Raw genomic sequence first — 19,714 nt, 5'->3', positions numbered from 1 at the left:
GTAGTTGGAGTAGTCTTTGTCCTAATGAAAGAGATTATGATAAGGACTATATTGTCATTTTAATTATTATGAACTAATTATCAATTAATGACCGACGCAGAATCAAAACAAAACAGAAATTTATCCATATATATACTAATTTTTGAAGAAGCAAAGAATATCAAGAAATTGAGGCCAACGAATTGACACGTGTGTAACTCAAATTTTATATACTTTTTAAAGAAAGGTAGATATGAACGAGCCCTTGGGGGCCACGTGGTGTCACAAAAGTATGGATACAACATGTAAACATGAACATGTAGACGACTCACCAACAACCATTACTTTAACTATCTGTAAATGCCTGTTGGGAGGAGGAAGAAAGAGGGTACTGTGTCCATGTAGCCATGACGGTCACCTAATCTAATTACTCATTCATGGTCTTGTTTTTATGAAAAGGCAAATTGCCATCATAATCAAAACCCAAAGTTTCACGAGCCATTTCCTGTGTTAGGACAACTATAGGAACGGAAGCTACATCTTCTCTTGCTAATTAATAACTGTTGGTCTCTCTTCCCCCATGAATCTCTTTATTTGATCATAACACTTAATTATTTTTAATTCTTTATATTTATTTTATTTTTCACTGCGTTATTTATATATTACGAACACTTGATAACATATTTAAGATGACATCTCTTAGGAGTATAAAAGCACATGTTATCCAGCACTTAAATTAGCCAACTTCCGTAGTTTTTTTTTGTTTATTTGGTAGAAGAATAATGATATGTTCTTAAATGTTATTGGATACCATACTGTTACTGTGATGAATCAATTGTCGCTAAAAACTTAAAGTTATTAAATGAAACATGAATCATGAACAGTTTATTACACTCTGATATGTTTCCTCACGGATTCACTCTCTACCTTGTGCAAGGCCCACGTATCTAATGCATTTGATATATAAATATTTGTGATGCGTGTGAATAAATAAATTATTAAATACTTATTTAATAAAAAAATTATTTTGCTTAAAACTTATGTTATTAGCGTATAAGAATTTTGATTGCAAACACCAATAATGCCTATTCGCTTAAAGGAGAAAATTTCTCCCTTCACAAAAAAGTGCATGGATAATATAGAGCAAAACGATATTATATGAATAAAACCAAACAATTAACAAACACCTAAACGACGAGAGAAATTGCTGCAAGTGAAAGAGATTTTGAGATAAACTTATTATTTGAATAAGTTTCATTTTTAAGTTTATTAAAGTAAATTAAGAATATCTTACAGAGAGGTTGCAAGTCATTCTTCTAAGTTCAATAAAATAATTTCAATTTTCAACTTAAATGTTTTTATGATTGGATAGGGTAAATAATTTTATAGATAGTATTTTTAATGATTCTTATTTTACCTCTTTAACTTGTTCCTTTATGGAAGAGCCTTTAGAATTTAAAGTGTGAATAAATCAAAAGTTTACTTTGTGCTAAAATGTAACTTTGATAAGAAAAACGAGAACACTGAGGATCGAAATAATCAGATAAAATCTTACAAACTATATTATGAATAATTTATTCTAAAAATTTATGTTATTAAGTGAAGACGTATATATAATTTTACATGATATTTTTAATACTGAATATGGCTAAATTTTAAAGAACGTGACTCAAGATCACCTTTAAAGAACCATATCAAACTGAAATGGAATTAGTAATGCCCTATGTTTTGGGGAGTTATAAAGTTTGGTTAAAGAATTCGAAATAACAAGATTCTCATAATTTGGCTTGAAAGAAGTTTCATCGTTTACCATGAGAGTATACGTGGATGAAATTACACAATCAAATTAAATCAACGAGTGGGTGCCAACCGGGCAGTGAAAGCATTATGCCGATATCTATTGTAGTTTGGTGATTAATGCGTCTTTAAAATTGATATTTTGAAATAGAAAGAACCATGTATGGACCATTATCTAATTGTTTCATTGCCCATCACTTCCACTTTTTGAAATCTTACGTGGCAGAAATTCTCGAAAAAAAAGGAAAAAGAATAAACTAGTGGCTTGGCTTGGCCGCTTCAACTAAGTCAAATTTATAAAACAATAGCTTTTTTTTTAAAAAAAAATAAATTCAAATACTAATAAAGCCCAGAAGATTCTTCCTTATATCTCTATTTTTAATTTAATTTGTCGAGTTTGTAAGGCAATAACACTAACATTGTATTTTCACGTAGACATCATGCATGGCCCTTCAAATAACATGACCAAGCACTTTTGGAAAAGTGTAAAACCCTAAAGTGGTTCCTCTAACATCCCGCGCTCTTATACCCACAAATATGTATAACTTGCATGGCCTACCAAAGCCAAGTTCGTGCCTATATATAGCACCTTCCCCCTAGCACTTTTCATTCATAAACATTTCTAAACGAATCCTTTCTTTTCTTGCAAGCATTTCTAATATAATAGAAAAACATTTTCACCGATCATTTCATTTTCCATATGGATAAGCTCTTTTTCAACTGTTGCATTGGATACTGTCTTCTTTGTTCTCTTTTGCTTGTGCATGGCAATGAATTATCATGCAATCAAACCCCATACCCTCATGTGTGCATGCATTACATTGGCATTACCAACACATTATCAACCCTAGATGCTTCATCATACTCCTTCCATGATATGGCCCTTAAGGTCACCATGGAGCAAGCCATTCAAGCCCACAAACTTGTCTCAACCATGGAATTAAATAATTTCAAGGACAACCGAGCCAAGTCTGCATGGGATGATTGTTTGGAGCTCTATGAGGACACAATTTATCAACTCAAACGCTCCATGAACTCAAACAATATAAATGATAGGCTAACATGGCAAAGTGCATCCGTTGCCAATCATCAAACATGTCAAAATGGTTTCAATGAATTCAACCTTCCCTCTCACCTAAACCACTTCCCCTCCATGTTAAGCAACTTCTCCAAGTTGCTTAGCAATTCCTTGTCCATTAGCAACACCATGTCTTTGACATCATCATTATCAACCAAACAAAGTGGTGGGCGAAGGTTGCTATCAAATCAATATGGCTTCCCCTATTGGCTCTCTCCATCAGATAGAAAGCTTCTTCAGGCAACAACAACACCAAAAGCTGATATTGTGGTGGCACAAGATGGAACTGGGAACTACAAGACCATTTCTCAAGGTGTGGCTGCAGCTGCTAAGATGAGTGGGAAAGGACGTGTTGTTATGCACGTCAAAGCTGGTGTTTACCATGAGAGTGTTGATATCAAGAGGACAGTGAAGAACTTGATGATCATTGGAGATGGAATCGGTGCTACTATTGTTACGGCTAATCATAACGTACAAGATGGCTCCACTACTTTTCGTTCTGCTACCTTTGGTAAGCTCATGATTAAATTAACTCAGCATTCATATAAATTATTTCTATATATAAACAAAACTAAATAAAATCAAATTCTTTACATTCTTATTATCAATCAAATTCTCAAATCAAATAGTGTCACATAAATTAATTTTATATAAAAAAATTGATTTAACTTTAGTCCAATTGTACACGCTCCGGAAACTGAACGCTATATCACTTGCTGGTCCCATTGAGACAAGGACAAGCGGTACTTATTTCTGTACAAGTGTTACGGATAATCTTAAAAAAAAAAAAAAAACTAATAACTGGAACATCAGGACTTCTTGTCATTTTCCTATGATACAATAAGCAATTAAAATAAAACATATCTAAACTTTTCATATTTTTTCTAAACAGTAAGAAATTAACTAACATACAGGAACCAACAACAATAAATACTCTTTTTTTCCTTCTCAAAATCTCACAAAGCATGAAGCGGTGGCTGAGATATTTTCACTTGCATGATATAGAGAGAGACCTTTTTTTTTTTTTCATTCACATATTTTTTAGTAGATATTTATTTTGTTCCTTTAAATTATAAACGTTATTTATTTTAAATTTTAATTCTTTAAAATTATTTATTTCGTTTTTATTATCATTTCATAATAAAAAAATTAAAACAAATATCATTTTATAACGCTAAAAAGTAAGGTGTTCATATTTACAAGTTGAGAAACTAAAATGAGTATTTAGTTGTAATTTTCTACCGACTCACAATTAAAAGTTAAAATCCATGTTTGTTGCAGCGGTTTCCGGTGAGGGTTTCATCGCTCGGGACATAACCTTCGAGAACAGCGCGGGACCACAAAAGCACCAGGCAGTGGCCCTCCGTTCCGGCGCCGACCACTCAGTGTTCTACCGGTGTAGCTTTAAGGGCTACCAAGACACCTTATACGTCTATGCCCAACGCCAATTCTACCGTGACTGTGACATATACGGAACCATAGACTTCATTTTCGGGGACGCCGTTACGGTGTTTCAAAACTGCAACATCTACGTGAGAAAACCCATGAGCAACCAGGGCAACACCGTGACGGCGCAAGCCAGAAGCGATCCTAACGAGAATACGGGTATCATCATCCATAACTGTCGCGTCACTGCAGCTTCGGACTTGAAACCTGTGCAGGGTTCTTTCAAAACGTTTCTGGGTCGTCCATGGCAAAAGTACTCGAGGACGGTGGTCATGAAGAGTACCCTTGATGGGCTGATTCACCCTGCAGGTTAAGCAAGTTTTTGATAGTATAACGATATGCCCTTAATTAGTTTAGTGGCCTGAACCTCAGAGACATGAAATAAGTGATCCACTTGTTAGGTGGGGCTCGCTTATTCCGTGTCTTTGTTTTTTCTCCTAAAGGATAATGTAACTGGAGAATAGTCCTTAGGAAAATGGTTGCTACACTTTGAGTGATAAGAGAATAGAAGTAGAAAAATATGATAGACATGACCAATGATGTGATGAAAGAAAGAGTGAAACAGAGAGAGGAAAGATGTTAAATAGGTATTAGTTTGGGTTGAGTGTTTAAACATTAAAATTGTAGTTTAAGGGCTACAGCACTTAATAGTTAAGGAAACTGTGACAAATGGGTGTGAAATAGACAGAGAAAGAGAAAAATAAAAGAAAAAAGGAAATAAAAATTAGACCATAAATAAATGTAAAAAATAAATATAAAAGTAAAGTTATATGTTTTAATTAAAAATGAAATTATAAATAATTTTTTAAACTAAATAAACCCAGTTCAATACTTTTATCTTATTTTTATTTGGAAAATTTTAAAATAGAAAAAGAACTAATCATCCATGAGATGGATCATAATTTTAATAAAAGAAATGCATACTCTTGAAGGACTCAGAAACATCTGTGTGCGCAGGTTGGTCTCCGTGGAGTGGAAACTTCGCTTTGAGCACCCTCTATTACGGTGAGTATATGAATACAGGAGCTGGTGCTAGCGCCGGAGGCAGGGTGAACTGGCCAGGGTTTCATATGATCAGAAACCCTACTGAGGCTGTGAAATTCACTGTTGGAAATTTCTTGTCTGGGGACTCGTGGATTTCTGGTAGTGGCGTGCCGTTCGATTCAGGTTTGTGAAAAAGTGAAATAATGCATGCGTGGTGTGGTGGGTGAAGTGGGGGAAGAACACATGACTTGGTTGTTTCCAAAACTGGATAGTGACTTGGTAAAAGATGGGTAATTTGTCATGTACTTCGTGTTGGGTTTTCCCTTGTACTGAGGGTACACAAGATGCTGTACTTTGTGCCTTTTCAGTTGTCTTTAGTTCACTGAGTTCCTTTTGTCCAAGAAATGAGGATGATCATAGATAGGAATATCCTGTATAATAAAGTTGTAAAATAGTTTCCAGCTTCTTCTTTAATTATTTTGTTAATTGTATATATGGATAAAAGTCTTTGATTTAAAGTGTTTCCACTTGATCTATTGCGCGTTATTTTTCTTCACGTCAACTCACAGGATTAATTGCATGAATATGTTTCTTTGTACAAAAGCGTTTGTTGTAACATACAAAAGTAAATTTCTCTCTTGATGTAATTTTTCTCTAGCTCCCTCCACACACGTTTACTTCTTTGATACGTAAATTAAATTAAAGAAAAAAGATTAAAACATTCTAACCTTTATATTGAAGTCCATTTTATCTTCAAGTAAATTGTAGATCACAATAGATATCCATTCGGCAAAGGAAAGTGACATGTTTTGGGGATTACAGTCATACTTATTTCTCTCTAGAAAAGTCATACCTTAATTTTGTTTTTTGAAATATAAAAAGCCATTTATACTAAATATGATTATTGATGATTACTTCCTGCATAAGGACCAACTAACTAGTAGATCGGGAACAAGATAAAATGACAGGGAAAAAGAAACTGCACTTTCCCTTTATGTTTTGTGCTAATGTAAAATCGAATATTAAAACCAACTTCAAAAGGGGGAAGCAATTAAGTGAAGGGAAATAAAAGACGAGGCTCACAAACACATTGAATTTAATTCTCATAAAATAATTAATTAATTTGAGGTTTGACAGATGACTTTTGAGGCTCGAATTGCAATAACTAAAAGAACGAGAAAAGGGTTTAATTAATGTTTCATTATCCAGTGCAAGGACCGACGAGTCAGTTTTAATTTGAAAATACAGCTCATTCTAAGTCAAGTCTCCTTCTACATTCTTATATCCTCAGCCGCCCTTAGCAAGTTGTAACTAGCATCTTTTTTTTTTTTCCCGATAATAATTAATACGATAATTATGGAAAAGAAAAAGAAAATGAAGGCTAGTGATAGATGTTTAGAACTTTAAAGCCTTGTAAATATCTGTCCCACTTTCTTTCATTTCTAATAGCTGTATTTTGGTCTCTCTCTAGCTTTAATAAATTATTCATTGAAAAAGTCCATTTCATATGATGTTAATCATACCTAGAGAAAATAAAAGCAGGAAAAAAAATTCATTATACATAATATTATCATATATGCAATGTAAGTGTTAATTTTAATTTTTTGTTAATTCCTGACTGACGTATGGTTGAGCAAGTATACTGGCTTTTTGATCTAGTTAGCATCATTTTACACATTATTTATAAAAAAAAAGACCCCTGCTTGGGACAGTTTCAGCTCAAGTGCTGACTGCTCCAATCTTTTACTATTTTCTTTTCACCATGCAGTGGGGCTATGTGCGTGTGTGAACAAGCGTTTTTCCCCTTCCCTTTTTATTTCTTTCACGTGATAAATCCACGTAAGTAGTGTTTGTCCACGTAACATGATATGCGATTATTCTTTTAGAGTTTATGTTATTTAATAACGTGAAATTAATTAATTTAATTGATGAATTGTGATTATATATATTATTTTTATAATTATATATGTATATCAAATTTAACACACATGATATCAACCGATCTGATTTTCTTTATATTTTATTTCTTGGGATATTATGTGGCATATATGTTACTTAGGTGGATATGTCACGAGACAGAAGTTAGGCCAAAAAAACAGGGATAAAAGACATCTATTTCCGTGGTGCCACAAAAATCTCATTGGACTGACTTGACTTATGTGGCACAGATAAAAAATTAGGATGAATCTTATCGATAGAAATCACCCCATTGAAGAGTTTATTTTTAAATCGATTTTGTAAGATGATACTAACTTGTGAAAAGCTATTCATTAGTAGATAGTAGGCTGTCTAAAACTTTATGATAAATAATCGTCAACAATGAACAGACCTGTGTTCCTATACATACATTAATTCGCGGACAAGGTATTGACGTGGTTATTTCTTGGTTGAAATACCATTCAATCGAATGTTTCACTGTTTGCAATTGAGTGTATAGAAATAGCCAGAACTACAATCATCATATTAATATATCCTCTATAACACCAAGATTATTTGATTTGCATCCTTAGACAGTTCTGCAAATTATAGGTATAGTGCATGTTTTAATAAACATTGTTTTTGTTATTTAAAGTATCAATAAATCTATTTATGGCATGAATGCTGTGATTTGGTGTTTATAAAAAATAGGAATGAGGTCAGATTTAGGCAAGAATAAACTGATTTTATTCAGATTATTGATGCTATACGGTTTAGGTCTTGATCGTGAATTTCTTCCTACGTAAGGCGCATATCTAATTATTCATATTATATACTTTTAATTGTAATTCAAAGTCTGACAAAGTGTGAAGAGTTAGGGAGTTACAGATAGTATGTAACAATTTTATGAATGATGAGCTTACTTTGAGTGTCTATTTCTTCAAGTGACCATAAAAACAGGACACCGACAGTGTCTGTTGTAACAATCTTAATTGATTTTTCTTCTATCTTGATCAAGACTCATGCCTTGGCAATGATAGGCAACCATGTGGCTGCTGCAGTTTAGGAGCAGTCAAACATTATTTTTCATGAACTGGTTGCAAGTTACAATGATGTGACAGAAAACAAGGTTATTTTATGAATTATTATATGAAAACCGTTTACAGACCATAATATATACTGCCTGATTTCCGTTGAAAAAAACTCTTATATTCTATTTTTAATTTAACATTTTTGATCAACATAAAACATACAAATAAATTCGTACGGATTCGTGCAATTATCCTTTGCAAAATATTTTTTAAAAATAGTTATTTTTTGTTTTTATCAAACAAAGTGTCTTTTGTCGTCGAAAGTGTACGGTAACAGTTTGGTACTGTTAGCGAGAGGTAGGGTCAAATTGCCTCTGTAGCCACTGAAAAGAGGTTTGAAAAAGTGCAAGTCACTTGTCTCACTGTCCTCCCAATAATACAATCGTTTTACTAAAGTGAACACTAAAAATTGACAGGACAAAACCATATTTTATAACATCATATATGCGCACAAGGACTTTTTTACTATATATCTAAGACAAATTAGGTGCACAAAATGTCAGTATTCCGTCATTACTGACGCAAGCATATTTTGATATAAAAAATAATCTATTTGCAAAACATGTACCATGTCACTATCATCATCAATAAAAACATATGTATGTTATTTATTATATATGAATTCTGATACGTTAACACAAGATAAAGTTGATTGGCATTTTTGCATTTGGGTAATATTTTACCATTTTCAATTCGCGATTTAGGTAAGCTGTAGTAGTCAAATTAATTGTTAATTTTTAAAAATATTAAAAGAGAAAAATAAGCAAAAATATTACGTCAGTATAATCAGTCAAATAATTAAAATAATTAAATTTAAGCTTTTTTAATGAATTTAATTTAAATAGACTGATAATATAAAAATGTTTACATTGTTATCCAATTATAAATTGGTATAGAATTGTACGATTTTTGTGACGATTATAGAGTAATCATATGCACAGTATATTTTCATTAGTTCACAACGTACAATTTTTTACACTAACAATGCATTAAAATTAAACTCTTTTCTAATATAAAAGAACGTTAAATTTTATAAAAACTCGTAAGATATTACAAATTCTAATAAATTTATAATACTAAATAAATGTTGAAATTTTAATACAAAATTAATATGTATAATTTTTTATTATGAGTCTTTAAGGTTATATTTAAAAAAACTTCAAATATTATTTTTCAAGTTTTTAAAAAAATAAATAAAAATTATTTCTTTTAAATAAATTTTACCTGCACTAATTTTTAGATTAGAGATGAGTGAGCATCTCAAGTAAAGTTTCCAATGCATCCTACATCAAAGATATAGTAAGTTAACGTCTTTATTTGAATTAATTTTTGTAATTATTTTATAGTTTTCTAAGTAGTATTTTTTAAAACTATCCGCTTACACGTAAATTTTTATAAGGAAATATTATTTGGCTTTCGTTAATTTTAGGAGAACTAGCAACACATTTGTAAACATTTTAATTATCATTATTAAATTAATAAATTTTTAAGTTCGTTTTCAATAACGAGTGAATTTGCATTATTTAATTGGTCAATGTATATGTATAAATTTTCTCAATAATAATCAGCATAAAAAAAATATGAAAAGTGTGTTAATAAGAACATATCTTCTTATATACATAATATGTTTAAATATTTGTGTACCAACAGAGATATATTCAAGTAATTCTTGATCCTCAAATAAAATATTAAGTTCAAATTTTGTGTATAAAAAACAAATCATTCAGAGAACATGCATACTAAAAACAGTAATAAAACAATAACGCTGTGGGTGTATTTAATTCCTGTTGTGTTTTTAAAAATAAATTTTAGTACAAATTTATATTAAATTTTATTTTTAAAAATAAAAAACAGCTTTTAAAACAGTAGTCAAACATAGTTTTACTAAAAAAATATTTGTGTGCTTATTTCTTTAAATGAATATCAGTAGGTCCATCATCTCAAAGTAGCAGTGCATTTGAAGCAAGTCAAGTAAAAACACCATCCAAAACAATTCAACTTGAAGGAACTCCTTTCATACGAACTAGGCCCGGTTTTTAGGGTATTTTAGAGGTGTGATCATCTAGGACCCAAGCTTAAAAGAGAGCTCAAAGTAAAAATTGTATCTTACTTTTACTTAAAAAAAATTTCAGCTCTTATAATTTGCAGTTAAAAAAAATAGAAAAATTAAAAAAGATCTTTTAATTTTTCGCATCTCACTTACTATAAACATTCGATTCATTGACTTCTGTAAACTCAAAATTTTATTTAATTCCAAAATTTTACTATTCTTAACATTAAAACTTGTGAAGAATTTTAGTTTTATCCAAAAAATTAAATAGTTATTGAGTTTATCAAATCTGCAAATTATTATTTAAATATTTTAATCACTTATAGAATTTATTTTGCAATCTCCCGTGATTATATCATCAACTGAAAAAAAAATTTTAGAGTTAAAGTTAATCAAAACTTACCTAAAGTCATCAATGTCATAAAAACCGTTGAATAGTTTTATAATTTTATCAATCGATAAAAATTTTAAAAAAAATATTAATGTTAATATTATTATTAATAATTTTGCATCTCAAAAACTTTTAAAACCTATTTTTTTAATGATTTTTTGTATTTTTATAGTTAATTATAATATAGAAATTATTTGAATAAATTTTTTTTTTTATAATTTTATTAGAAAAAGTTATAGCCACTTAAAAAAATGTATTATTTTAATAAAATTATTAATATATATTTTTATTTTATTTATTATATTTTATAATTTTTTTAAAGGACTCTAATCTCCTATTTTACCTGGGCTCTCAAAAAGTCCAAGAACAGCCCTGATACGAACTATCATAATTTTGGATCGAAGCCGAGCTTGTTTAGGACTCTGATAAGCACGTCGAAGAGAAAGGATTCAGACAGTATCAAGATATTAAAAGTCGTTGACCCCAAAAAAAAAAAAGATATTAGAAGTCCACATTTCAGTGCACGGAACCTATGTTAGTGTTCAGAGCCTAATCAAACCTCGAATGATCAAAACCAGAATTTCTGAATAAACAAAAGTAAGACTTAATAACGCCTCAAAATCTTAATAATTCAAATAATATTGACAAAAAAGAAATAAACTCACGGCGGGTACAAGAAATGGTTGGAAAGAGGACCCCCAATAAAACGCCAATAAAAGAGGAACCATTATATGAATGCTATATCACCAGCACTCGGCAGTTGCAAATTATTATCACATCAAAATTTAGATAAAGTAATTTAAATTCCACCCAAGTGCCCATAGCAAGGGGTGCAAACAACCAAAAGAACAAGTTGGCTACCAGTACGATACCACTGGATAGAAACATGGACAGACAAGAAGAGATGACTAGGTGGAGCTTCAGATCTAACCGACTTCCACTAGTATGCATTCATGTAATGACTGTTGGAGCAGATCGACCAGTGAATTCTTGCATCTTTGAAAGTTTCAATACAACTTCAACCTGTAATTAAGATATATTTCAGTCAGTCAAAATATTGCAAGCTTGGCAGAAATCTTATATTTAAATATTATAAGCATCTTACAAGAGGAGCAAGTGCTTCATTTGAAAGTCTCCCAATCTTTGATGGATCCTTCTCATATTGCTCAATGTATAGCCGAATAGTTGCCCCTTCGGATCCAGTACCAGAGAGGCGGAAAATCTAGGGCAGCACATTGAATGTATGGAAACAAAAATAGTTAGAGTAGTAGGCCCATACAAAAAATATAGGGAGACATAATAAAAACAGGGAATATAGGCATATAGCCATCAAAATAAAATCCCACACTTAACTTTTAATTCCTAACAATGGGAAAGGATGTACTATAATAAATAATTGAATGCAAGACATGATGCATGATCCATTTTTAAAGTCCCCCTGAAATTTTTCCTTTTTCCATCAAAGTTAGTTGCAACAGATATTTTCCAAACAGTAAACTTACCAATCGTGATCCATCCTCAAACAAATATCGGATGCCCTGATGTGATGAAATGGAGCCATCCACAGGATCATTGTATTCAAATTCATCAGCGTGGACAACCTTTGAAACATCTGATCTTACCCCATTAATAATCCTAAAAAGACAGTGGATAAAATTCATTAGATTTTTTATGAAACACCAGTTCAACCCCTCATAAAATAATCTTATTCCTAGGCATATACCCACGAAATAAAAAGGGAATTATAACAGATTAGTCATTCCAAGTCATTACTTAATTCTCAACAGAGAATGTCACGTCATAATCAAATTGATTTGCACAAGATTTTACCACAAAAGGAAATATAGTGTAAGCAATCTCAAAATTAAAATAATGTTGGGTGTACTAAAATTAACATACTGATTGACTTCTGAAAGTGAGGACTGCAGTTTGACCAAATATGCCATTAGTTCCTTTGCTGCACCTGCATCCACATTCTGCCAGAAAAAAATAGTTCCACTGGATAAACCATTTTCAAAACAATGATTATACCAAAGTAGGACAAAAAGTGATTGTAACATACCTCGTAATCATATCGTGTATAATAGTGGCGTCCATAAGTAGCCCAATGCTGGCGAACTATGTCTTCAACAGTTACAAGTTTGTCTTCGAGTTTATCTTTATTTTTATATGCAAGTATAGACAGCCAGGCCAAAACTGCCCAGATTCCATCTTTCTCACGAATATGGTCCGAACCTATCCACAAAAAACAAGGAATAATCACAAGATAAAACTAGGTATGACTAAGGATGAAAGTTGTAGTTTGCTCTTCTTAATGCAATAACAAACGCATACCAGTCCCAAAACTTTCTTCTCCACAAATCGAACATAGTCCAGCATCCATTAAATTCCCAAAGAACTTCCAACCTGTGGGGACCTGATTTTGAATAATAAATTAAATAATCAGATGTCTAAATTCCACTAGTGAGCATATTCATACTTGAAGACATTGAGGAACAGTATACCTCAAAAAATTTCAAATTCAGATGTTTGGCTACAACATCCAAGGCAGCAGAGGTTGGCATGCTCCTACAAAATATTTATAATTTAAAATTGGTATGTCGGTAAAACTGGTGGCAAGAGATGAAGTTAATCAAAAGATCAAGTTGCTAGGAAATAAACTCAAGAACCGTCCCTTCAGCAGCAACTAGCTAGATAATTACAAGATAATTGATGATTACCAAGCATATGCAAGTATAAGCCTGTCATTACTGCATGACACACATGCACATGTGCTTATTTGCATGCAAATACACACATATGAAATTGAGAGAAGATTAAAAGTATGATGAAAACCTGGCAACACCCTTTAAGCCAGAAGAAAAGTATGGTATAGCTTCAACAGCATTTGCAGCAATAATGGCCACAGAGTCTGAAGGAGTGACAAAAAACCTGGCAAACAAGAGATACATAAATATGACACACAAAAAGTTAGATAAGACTCAAATTTATTGCAAATTAAGGGCAACACTACCTTTTACCAAGTATCATGTTGCGATCTGCATCACCATCAGCAGCAGCTCCAAACTCCGGGGGCTCATCTTGTGGTTCTGATTTGCCCAATCCCATGCGATAAACCAACTCTTTAGCATATGTCAAATTGGGGTCTGGGTGTCCTCCTCCAAAGTCTTCCTGAATCCAAGAAAGTTTCCACAAATCAAAAAGTGAATCACCACTATATCATTCAGAATACTTAAAGCTGATCCTTGGCATTAATCAACAAGACAATTTGACCTTTGGTGTACAGTTCAGTAAAGAGCTTTCTTGTGCCCCGAGCTCATCCACAAAAATACGCTTGGCATAAGCTCCAGCAACACCATGTAGTGCATCATAACTTCAATAAAGTTACAGAAATTTACCATTAGGTTTTGGGAGGGGAAAAAGGACAAAAAAGAAGAATATTCAAAACAACATTAAAAAAATGTACCAGAATGTGAATTTAGGAGATGACAGAAGTTTCCTGATAGATTCAAAATCAAAAATTGACCTGCAAAATTCCAATCAAGGAGATAAGTAAAGATTGAATCACTATAAGCACATATGAATGTAGAACATTTAATTTTCTTATTAAAATCAAGATTTCTTGTTGTAAGAACAACTTTCTAATAGGCGATTCTAAACTGGATACTCAAAATGGAAAAGGTGGGAAAAATGAATCTATGTAAATAAACTTATGTGGCTAGACCAATTTAAACATTGTCTTGCTTAATGTTCTCCAGTTTTTCAGGTCCATTGGCTTCATGACATGACATAAACAAATCAACTTTCATAAAACTTTTTTTCTATTTGCAGAGTGTAAGATAAAGTTGTAAAAATTCTTACTTCATTAATTTTATATAATCGCTTGCTGAATCAAACACCTCAACATCAAATGGTCCTTCAGGACCTGTAAAGTTTGAAAGGCCTGTTGTGGCAATATCCACCTGGGGAAACAAATAGAGAATTGCGATAAAGGTTTAGGTTGATGAAACACATTGCAATCTTAATTAAAAACAAGGTGGGGTAAATAAAAAAAAGGGAAACATTTGTAGCTAGGTCATGAGTCGTACATCTGGCAGATCTTCAGCAATCAAGTACTCCTTAATTGTTGTTGTGTATTCATATATCTTGTTAGTAATTCCCTCTGGTGCAGGCCCACCATTTTCCATGTTATATTTAATCCCAAAATCCTGCATAATGGAAACCAAATGTCAGTAACAATCATTCAGATTTAATTTTATATGCAGCAAGAAACTTACATTTATTATATTTCTTTGAAATCAAGCCTAACACCCATCTACCTTTGAAAATATTCAACTTATTAACTTAATATTAGTCTTGTGGTATCTGAGCGAAAATGCAATTTTAAAACCAAAGAGTAATTAACCATGGCAGAAAGCTTATTTGACCTTCAGCAGGTGGGACACTCAGGAATATTTTGTGTTCATATAAAGCAATATTTTAATGTTCACCTAGATCAAGCTTGTTACTTAAAACTTCCCTTAATCATTAAAAAAAAAAAAAGTGTAACTTTTCCAACTACTTGCTATTTGGTTTTTAATCCAATCAGAGCCAAACAGATGCTACTAAATAGTATCATCTGGGGCCCACTTGATACCGTCACCCATTTTGAAAAGAAAAAGTAGTTGTTATCACTTATCATGCCATCATCCAAGTTGAAAAAGAAAGATGAGTACAGAAGTTTTATCATGTAAGTAGTAACTCCATGATCCATATAAATTACATTAATCAAAACAATATAGGTCAGGTCAATCTCTAATAACTCAGGTGGACAAGCTAGAGGCTAAATATCTGTCAACCCAGTTCACATTTTAGAAATAGAATGTGAGAGATATCCACACATTAAATTCCTATTGAGATTAATGTATGTAAATAAGAGTGTCTCCACAAGCAAGCATTTCCGCATATTGTTTCAAACCTAGTTTTTCATAAGAAAACCAAGAATATTGAGATAGATTGTCACTTTATTAGAGAAAAGATTTTACCAAAAGATATTGTTACTTGATTCGTCAATTCTATTTATCAATTGGCAGATATCTTCACTAATTCCTTAAGGGGCTTCATATCAATTATGTATATAACAAGTTATCAATTATATGATATGCTCTAGCTTGAAGGAGAATGCTGAGATTAATGTATGTAAATAAGGCAACTACATAGATAACGTGATCATAGATAGCATGATTTTAGATAACAAAATATCATGTAATTATAATGCAATATTATTTAATTATGACAGATTATTATAAATAGATGGCTCTACTATGTACTAACACACAGATTTATCATATGCCTTCTCATTTTTCTCTTTCTCAATAATCCCCAAAGCAAATATCATCATACTAAGTAACCAAATTTAATTCATCCAGAAATGATAAAAATAAAACATTGTTGTACTTGCCTCGTTAGGGCCACCAGGATTGTGACTTGCTGTCAGTATAAATGCACCAGTTGCCTTGGATCCCTGCATAAACACCACAATTTTTCATTTGCTATTTGCTTTAATTCAGGAGGAAAAAATAATGTTTACCTTTTGTAATGCGGCAATGCCATCATGATAAAATATGGACCATGTTTGAGGAAACAAAACATATTCTATGCACAACAGAGAGAAACAAACTTTAGAAAACATTACTCACGTCAGCTCCAACTCTATCACGTATAACAGCAGATACTGCAGGAGTTGAAAGCAATCCATTTTGACCAACCCAAACACGTCTTACTCCATTTGCTGCTGCCATCTTAGTTATAATCTGCAGATTCATTAAAATCATTACTGATGTACAATATGATATTGAAATAAAGAAGACAAACATGTGATGGGTACCAAGAAACGTATATCCTCTCATATGAGAAAGTCATAAGTGAATACATACATAACCAAGGTGTAGTAAGTTAAAAGACACAAGCTGGAAAATAATATTTTGCTTTCCATTTCTTTTTTATTATAATATCTTAACCAGTACATTTTCATTTGTTTTAATTAAAAAGACCTAGTCAATTTCAAGACTGAAATTACAAATTGTACCCAAAAGAGTGAATGAGCACAAGTGGAGCAATCAGATTAGTCAAAATGCCTGCCTAGGTTAGATGCACAGGACAAGATTTTTCAACTTAAACCAAAGAAGCTCAATTTCAAAGTGACAGCATCAAAGAAATTTATTAAGGCATCATCAAAACAGTGCAAATGAGAAGTTTTCCAAAGAAATGATATAAATGTGCCAGCACTTATAACATAATTGATAATCAAATGCTTTAGAGACCAAGAAAACTACATCAAAAAGCAAGAAAAGCGGGCCGTGAAAAGGTACCTGAATAGCATCCTTTGAAAAATAACGACCATCACCAGATACAACAAGAGTTGCACCTACAAGAATGGAAGGAACACAGCTCTAACAATCCCACAGTAAAATCGAAATATGTAAAGGAAAACAGTTTCTGAAAAAACAGAAGAGGTTCCAAATTTATCTTGAAAGATGGGATATGATGAATGCCTATCTATTTTTGTTATGAGAAAAAAAAAGGCATATCATTTTCTGGCACAGTAAAGCACAGATGATATTTCATATTTCGTCACTTGGAGTTGGAAGCAAAATAAGACACGAATGCCTCCTACCTCTAACTTTTTCCTCAGTTAATGCATTGAATGTTGACTGAACAAAGTTATGTAGGTAATTAGGTTGCACGAATACTTTAACCTGAAAAGATCCAGCCAACGAACTATTAGATAGTACAGGTAATGCGCAATGAAGGAGAATGTGAAACAGATCTTGCAACAGAACATTTGATTCAAACTACAATGTAATTCCAAACAACTAAACAATTTCGTTGATCGTAAATTGCTTAAAACGAATTTGCTCTGATCCAATCGCGATTCATATAAAACACAATGCATAGACATCATATGAAGCTCGATCGATCCAAAACAGATCGGATTCAGGGGATCTCATTTGAAGACGCGATCCAGTAACATAATTCTCAGAAGAAGTAGAAAGATGGAAGAATCTATCCAACGTGGAAAACAAAAGTATGAAAATATTGAGGAAACGATGAAATCAAGAGAAAGAAGTAAAGCAGAAACGCAAACCTTCTTGCGGAGACCAGAGGTTCCAGGCTTCTGGCCATCGAAGGGAGTGGTGTCTATGCGTGAAACTGTGAAGAGCACCATGGCTACCTGAGCAAAGCAAATTCAGATTTCAGAGAAAGTGTGTGTGTAAGAAAGATGCGATGTGTATTTATAGGTGGGAAGAAAAGCGAGGGGCGAAGGGAACAAGGAGAGTACCTGAAGGAGTGTTTCTGTTTGCAGAAGATGAATGCTTATTGGGATGACATTTGTGCGACGGGGAATTTAATGGGCGTGTCTTCGCTGGTTTTGGAATTTCGGACCGCTTCGTTTTATTTCGTATCCACCCATTGAAAGGAAAGTTTTAATCAAACTAAGTCTTATAAATACCCTTTTGATTTAAGAATTACATTCAGTATACATTATAAATTATAATAAAAATATATTAATAATTTTTTTAATTTCGTATTTAACATTTTAAGGACGCTAATTAATATTTATTTTTCTATTGTCTTGTTAACAATTTCTTTTAAAGAAAATGTCATCTTATAAAATGTTTTAATTGATTATAAAATAAATATTAGTATCATGCACTTTCTATGTAATAATAATTTTTTTTAATTTTATTATTTTAGTCAATAAATATCTTCCATGTCTTAAAATATTATTATTTGTTTTTTTTATTATTATTATGAAGCGAAAGTGAAGTATATAGAAGATTTTATTTAATAGTAGAAAAAATTAAAGAGTTGTGTTAATATTTTTCAAACTAATTATTTTTTTTAGTGATTAATTGGGGTAATACTCTCTAAATATAAAGAAGTTTCTTTGTATAGTGTCTATAAGGTGTTAAATAAGAGATTTTTAATAGGAAAAATTATAATTTATTACTTTAATTTTGGGAGACGCCAATTTAATTATTGACATTTAAAAAAAATTATTTTAAACATTTTAAAAAGCGTAAAATAATTGTTTGTTAATTAATTACTTATAAATCTAATCCCTACAATATTTCATTTAGTTTTGGTAATATTCTAACCTCAAAAAGGTTTATTCCTATTTATCATGACGTGCCAAACCACGTCAGTTATTCACTTTTCCCCCACTTATGATGCCGATCCATATAATTTAATCGCCAGAATGGACATTAGACAATGAAAGGTACACAGCTATATGTTTTCCTCGGCTGAATGCTCTGTTACATTTTTTTAATAAAAATTCAAGAGTATATAGTAAGCCATGTTTTATAATGATAGCCCATTGATCAAATTGAAACAACAAACCCAACAATTACACTATCAGAATCAATAGAACTCAATTTAAAAATTGATCAAATTGGAAAAACAAACTCAACAAAGTTCTTGTCATGTACCATTATGAACCGAGTCATCGATCCTGCGACTATATTTTTGCAGTTATTGGTACTCCATCCAAATCAAAATAAGCTCCATAGTCTATTATCCACTAACAACTCTGAATAAGGCTAAAACCATTACGCAACTTCTGAACCAGTTATACAATCACCATAGTTGCAAACCTAATTTTTTTCCTCAGACGTAATTCACCAGAACACGTGCCTTGTCCTTCTCATAATAGTATCATCATTCATCAAATGAGAAAATTTGTCATTTGGAAAGCTGTGTGAAATAAATGAGGTTTTTTAAAGATTTTGATAAAAAGAAATTTATTAAGATGAGACTGTTGATGTCCAAAAATTGTAGTAGCTGATAAAGCGTTCAATCGAATGGGTTGGGCAACAATTGAAACAGAGATCAATTGAGGGGCCTATTAGTCGATGCAGGGGAGTTCAAGTAATGACACCAAATAGAGTACTTTTGAAATGTGTTAAATCAAGATTATGCCTAATGTTTTCATATTA

General features: G+C 31.9%; 2 protein-coding genes across 2 annotated transcripts; one reads left to right on the top strand and one right to left on the bottom strand.

The window, feature by feature from the left end:
* The first annotated feature begins 2,409 nt into the window (after window positions 1-2,409).
* On the top strand, window positions 2,410-5,818 carry LOC113853747 (pectinesterase). The gene is made up of 3 exons (XM_027484336.1): window positions 2,410-3,365; window positions 4,136-4,609; window positions 5,258-5,818. The coding sequence occupies exons 1-3, from the start codon at window positions 2,477-2,479 to the stop codon at window positions 5,473-5,475; spliced, it is 1,581 nt and encodes a 526-aa protein (XP_027340137.1). The 5' UTR covers window positions 2,410-2,476; the 3' UTR covers window positions 5,476-5,818.
* A 5,511-nt stretch (window positions 5,819-11,329) lies between these two features.
* LOC113853636 (phosphoglucomutase, cytoplasmic) lies at window positions 11,330-18,191 on the bottom strand. Its single transcript, XM_027484121.1, has 19 exons — window positions 18,055-18,191; window positions 17,860-17,946; window positions 17,389-17,470; window positions 17,084-17,139; window positions 16,412-16,525; window positions 16,174-16,236; window positions 14,822-14,941; window positions 14,595-14,695; window positions 14,200-14,259; window positions 14,007-14,106; window positions 13,747-13,904; window positions 13,569-13,664; window positions 13,238-13,301; window positions 13,068-13,149; window positions 12,796-12,968; window positions 12,633-12,709; window positions 12,236-12,368; window positions 11,839-11,955; window positions 11,330-11,756 (listed from the first exon to the last, which is right to left on the bottom strand). The coding sequence occupies exons 2-19, from the start codon at window positions 17,938-17,940 to the stop codon at window positions 11,685-11,687; spliced, it is 1,749 nt and encodes a 582-aa protein (XP_027339922.1). The 5' UTR covers window positions 17,941-17,946; window positions 18,055-18,191; the 3' UTR covers window positions 11,330-11,684.
* Window positions 18,192-19,714: the final 1,523 nt, after the last annotated feature.

The sequence above is a fragment of the Abrus precatorius genome, unplaced genomic scaffold (genome assembly GCF_003935025.1).
Source record: "Abrus precatorius isolate BTA unplaced genomic scaffold, Abrus_2018 Scaffold11, whole genome shotgun sequence".
Lineage (NCBI taxonomy): Eukaryota > Viridiplantae > Streptophyta > Magnoliopsida > Fabales > Fabaceae > Abrus > Abrus precatorius.
Note: the sequence above shows the minus strand (reverse complement) of the source record. Positions and strands in the feature narration are given on the sequence as shown.

Bases quoted from the DNA above. Each gene is read 5' to 3' on its own strand.
- LOC113853747 (XM_027484336.1), top strand. From the start codon at position 2,477: ATGGATAAGCTCTTTTTCAACTGTTGCATTGGATACTGTCTTCTTTGT. The intron at 3,366-4,135 runs GTAAGCTCATGA...TGTTTGTTGCAG, and splicing joins TTTTCGTTCTGCTACCTTTG to CGGTTTCCGGTGAGGGTTTC. The intron at 4,610-5,257 runs GTTAAGCAAGTT...CTGTGTGCGCAG, and splicing joins TGGGCTGATTCACCCTGCAG to GTTGGTCTCCGTGGAGTGGA.
- LOC113853636 (XM_027484121.1), bottom strand. From the start codon at position 17,940: ATGGTGCTCTTCACAGTTTCACGCATAGACACCACTCCCTTCGATGGC. The intron at 13,302-13,568 runs GTTTTCATCATA...AATATTTTGTAG, and splicing joins GGCTTAAAGGGTGTTGCCAG to GAGCATGCCAACCTCTGCTG. The intron at 11,757-11,838 runs GTAAGATGCTTA...TCTTAATTACAG, and splicing joins ATGAAGCACTTGCTCCTCTT to GTTGAAGTTGTATTGAAACT.